At 31.0% G+C, this 4215-nt stretch overlaps 2 protein-coding genes across 3 annotated transcripts; one reads left to right on the top strand and one right to left on the bottom strand.

Annotated features, from left to right (window-relative positions):
• Nucleotides 1-114: 114 nt before the first annotated feature.
• LOC126918824 (low molecular weight phosphotyrosine protein phosphatase-like) lies at nt 115-1135 on the bottom strand. Its single transcript, XM_050727243.1, has 5 exons — nt 986-1135; nt 712-902; nt 485-646; nt 322-400; nt 115-236 (listed from the first exon to the last, which is right to left on the bottom strand). The coding sequence occupies exons 1-5, from the start codon at nt 1020-1022 to the stop codon at nt 214-216; spliced, it is 492 nt and encodes a 163-aa protein (XP_050583200.1). The 5' UTR covers nt 1023-1135; the 3' UTR covers nt 115-213.
• Nucleotides 1136-1487: 352 nt separating this feature from the next.
• On the top strand, nt 1488-3658 carry LOC126918812 (U3 small nucleolar RNA-interacting protein 2). 2 transcript variants are annotated; one of them, XM_050727222.1, is made up of 8 exons: nt 1488-1671; nt 1800-1912; nt 1987-2081; nt 2156-2383; nt 2459-2568; nt 2647-2843; nt 2919-3256; nt 3342-3658. In XM_050727222.1, exons 1-8 carry the CDS (start codon nt 1621-1623, stop codon nt 3572-3574), a joined length of 1365 nt encoding a protein of 454 aa, XP_050583179.1. In that variant the 5' UTR covers nt 1488-1620; the 3' UTR covers nt 3575-3658. The 2 variants fall into 2 exon arrangements, with proteins under 2 accessions (XP_050583179.1, XP_050583178.1); XM_050727221.1 differs by having other exon boundaries at nt 1984-2081.
• Nucleotides 3659-4215: the final 557 nt, after the last annotated feature.

Raw genomic sequence — 4215 nt, 5'->3', positions numbered from 1 at the left:
AATCGGAATGATATCAGTATGATATGAAACTAGAGAGTTATTTTATATGTGAAAGATGATTGAAAATTTCTTTTAAAGAATACTTGTAAATGATAAGTAGTAATGAATCAATACTTTAATTCTGTAATGAATTTTTATTGCCTCTAACAATTTATACATATATAATATTTTAATAATTTTAATTATACATATTAATATAATAGTTGTTAAGTTTTATTCTGGTTTTAAAGTTTCATCTGGAAATAAGAAGCTTGCTATAATTATATTTCTTTAAATTTAATTTATAAATTATCACAAGTGCAATACATTTTTTGATAATACCTTTATGTCGTTGCAAGAAAGCTTTTATACACCGTGTACTCTGCTCATATGCCTTATGAAATCCATCATTGTTGTTCATCTGTAAATAAATCTTTTTTAATTTAGCTCTTGTTTTATAATAGAAAATTTTAAATTAACATTTCGTATTAAAATAATTATGTACATAGTAAGGATCTACGATTATGATTTCTCCCTTTGGATCATACTTTCCAAGAAGTTCAATCTTAGCAGTACAATTCGCAGGTTTCATATTATTTAATTCTTCAATATTAGTATTATCCATTCCAAATATCCAATTAAATGTGGTAAAATCATCTACGTTGATCTACAATGATAAAATACATTAATACTAATATCAGACATTTTTTATATAACAATAAATTTACTCACTGTTCGTGCTGTATGAGAATAGTTAGTGATACCCTTTTCTCTTAGCGTGGATATAGCTCTTGAATCTGGACATTTACCTGTATGATATCCCGCGATTGCTGCACTTTCTACTTCCCATGATTCATTCAAGCCTAATACATTTATTTCGTTTTTGAAAACTGCTTCTGCTATTGGCGAACGACAAATATTCCCTGTAAAATAAAAATAACGTTTTATACTGTTATGGTATACGACTTTTTAAATTTATTATACGCTCAAATATTTTAAAACATACCTAAACAAACCATAAGCACCCTTTTCTTTTGAACCATATTTTTTCCTTTTTTTTGTTTACATAAATATTAAATTATGAGGGATCAATAAGAATTTACAACGGTTCTTAACCCTGTAACTTACAGTATCGTGTGAAAGACGTAGTACGTCGTTGTTATTGATTTATTATTTACTCCAAGATAATAAATCTTTCGTGTTCAATGATCAATTGGTAGTCAAGTTTATCAAACGTCATGCGAAATAAAATTAGTTGTATCTTACACATGCATTTATATATCAGAAGACATGTTTTGCTTATTGTTTATTGGAACCTAAATCGTAAGGCGAGGGGTTAATTTTTGTCAAGTAATTATATTATCTATAAATAATCAAACTAAAAGTAATAGTCATAGAAAAATGCATTATCATTGGATCAGGTTTACCAATTACGCATTATTCGAAAAATGTACTATGTTCATTGAATATAGAGTGCGCCATCGCCGTATCCTACCGGTGACTTTCCATGTAGCGGGTTGTTACATAGATTAATATCGTGCTTTCTTGATTGCGGTTGCTGGCAGTGCTTGTTTAAGAAAAATAAGCCATGTGGTAGGAGTGAAATAGGTTAACATTCGTTTGAAAAAGCATTTTGTAAATATGTCATTTTTTATTCGAAATAAACAAGGTAGCGGAGGAATTAAAAGAAAGGTATAAAAAATGTATATATACTTAAAAATATTTGATTTTTGATACATAAAAATTATTCTATGAATGGAAGATGCAATTGAATTTATTTGTAATGTACTACAAAAGATTACAAATTTATCATATTTTAGTTTAATGGTTATACTAAAACAAAGGGGAAAACAAAGAAGATAAATAAGTCTATACCCGATGATAATGAAAGTATTGCCAGTACAGACGAAGAACTTGCAGAAGAAAATCAGAGGTATTTATGTATTTCCAAATTTAGATTTAATAATTTTATTTCTAGTTGTTATTAATTATTATTTTGTATAGAAGAAACGAAGAATATGAAAGCGAGGAAGAGGAAGAAACTGCTCAGGAGAAGCGTGTAAGACTCGCAAAGAAATACCTTCGGCACATCGAAGAGGAAGGTAGTAAACTATTACATGAATTTGTTTTTCTACGTGTTCTATGTCTTTAACACCAGTTTTGTAAATAAATATAGAAAGAGATAGGGCAGAATTTGAAGAAGGAGCAGTAGCAAGAAGATTGCAAGAGGAATATTTAGAAGAAAAGGGAAGGTTACGGAAGACTGTAGCTTCAAATTATATCAATCATGGTGAACCAATTGTTCTAAAATGTAAAGAACATAAAAGTTCAATTACCTGTTTATGTCTCTCTAGCAATGGAAAGTTTTTATATTCTGGTTCAAAGGATGGTAGTTTAGTTAAATGTATGTTACTTTTGATAAAACATCGAACCGTTGAATTATGAGAACAATTTTACTTAAGCGAATATTACTTACTAGGGTGCTTAAAAGAAAGAGCAAAATTGAAAGCCGTTAAAGGGAAAAGGAAATCAGAGGCTGGAATGAAATGTGTACAATGTTTGGCGATTAGTACCGATGGTAAATTTTTGGTAAGATTATATAAACTTTCATTTATAATATATCTGCATTTACAAGTATATATAAATATCTGTTTCTTATGATTAAAGGTAGCAGGAGATAGCGGTTGTAAACATATTCTAGTATTTTGTGGAGATACCTTGAATCACATAAAAAACTTGCAAGGTCATAGGGATAGCGTTACCAGTTTAGTATTCCGTAGAGATACGCACACGTTGTATTCCGGTTCTAAAGATAGAAGCGTAAAAGTATGGAATTTAAGTGATATGGCATATGTTGAATCTTTGTGAGTATATCATTATCGTCGTCATTATTATAACGTAGCTTACTCTATTATAGTCGCGTTTTATTACTTTTTTAGATTTGGACATCAAAATGGTGTTACATCGATCGACGCGCTTGCGCGTGAACGAGCTATAACTAGCGGTGGTTTCGATGGGACGATACGAATTTGGAAAATCGTAGAAGAATCGCAACTTATATTCAATGGACATGGTGGTAGCATAGATACCGTAAAGCTTATAAACGAAGAACACTTTTTTAGTTGTGGAGACGATGGACAATTATGCGTTTGGGGTTGTTTAAAGAAGAAACCTTTGTGTTCGGTGGCAGACGCACACGGAAGAGATGAAAGCAATAATCAACCAATGTGGATCTCGAGTATAGCTACTTTACTCAATACAGATCTAGTTGCATCAGGTATCAAATACTTTCTTTTTTAAATATGTGATTCATTTATCTTTATGAAAGAATTTCAATCGTTTCTCGTAATTATCGAATATAGGATCACGAAATGGCGTTATCAGATTATGGCAATGCGGTGATTCCTTCAGATCATTGAATCCGCTATTTGAGATACAATTAACAGGGTTCGTCAATGCGCTATGTTTCACTTCGGATGGGACTCGACTTATTGCTGGAATTGGTCAAGAACACAGACTTGGAAGATGGTGGCGCATATCAGAAGCAAAAAATTCTATAGTTATAATACCGTTAATTCAAACAAAAAATAAATAGTTTATTATAATATTCAGAAGAAACGAGCAACAGTTGTAAATTGAATATAAATAGTTAGGTAAATATAGATCACATAATTTTTTACACGTTTTATCTGAACAAACTTCTTTCTGTATTAAAAAAAAAAAAAGAAAAAAAATATTGTTGATGTTTGTAATTTATTTTTCACGTAACATTTGTCATATGATTTTTTGTTACCTTCGAATATCTCATTTACAATGAAATCGAGTCGTAAACATGCGAATGAAATAAAAGAAATATTGGTCCACAGTACAAGTATTTATTTATTCTGTACAAAAGTTGAGTTATAAAATATTATGTCCCCATTTTAGGTCTTGTTCTTAGTCTTGTATACCATGCCGTCTTGAGTTCGTTCGTATAATAACAATGATCGCCGCAGAGGACATTAGCGTTTACAAGAATGAAGTGATACCGTCATTGATTTATTCGCGCCTACCGACTATGAACCAGAAAGAAACGAGCATCGATTTCGCCAGATCTCTTCCTCATTCATACGTAAATGCACCTGTCCTTGCACGAACCTCGGGCTCACCGTGTGTACATATACAAATCAAATCGACTTTTTTCCCCTTATATTCGCGTCAACAAACGAGTGTACAGCAATTGTACGCTACTTTTTG

The sequence above is a fragment of the Bombus affinis genome, chromosome 7, assembly GCF_024516045.1.
Source record: "Bombus affinis isolate iyBomAffi1 chromosome 7, iyBomAffi1.2, whole genome shotgun sequence".
Taxonomy (NCBI): Eukaryota; Metazoa; Arthropoda; class Insecta; order Hymenoptera; family Apidae; genus Bombus; species Bombus affinis.
This window is presented reverse-complemented; position numbering and strand designations above follow the sequence as displayed.

Bases quoted from the DNA above. Each gene is read 5' to 3' on its own strand.
- LOC126918824 (XM_050727243.1), bottom strand. From the start codon at position 1,022: ATGGTTCAAAAGAAAAGGGTGCTTATGGTTTGTTTAG. The intron at 903-985 runs GTATGTTTTAAA...TTTATTTTACAG, and splicing joins GGTGCTTATGGTTTGTTTAG to GGAATATTTGTCGTTCGCCA. The intron at 401-484 runs GTACATAATTAT...ATTTATTTACAG, and splicing joins TAATCGTAGATCCTTACTAT to ATGAACAACAATGATGGATT.
- LOC126918812 (XM_050727221.1), top strand. From the start codon at position 1,621: ATGTCATTTTTTATTCGAAATAAACAAGGTAGCGGAGGAATTAAAAGA. The intron at 1,913-1,983 runs GTATTTATGTAT...TATTTTGTATAG, and splicing joins CTTGCAGAAGAAAATCAGAG to AAGAAACGAAGAATATGAAA. The intron at 2,569-2,646 runs GTAAGATTATAT...TTATGATTAAAG, and splicing joins GTACCGATGGTAAATTTTTG to GTAGCAGGAGATAGCGGTTG.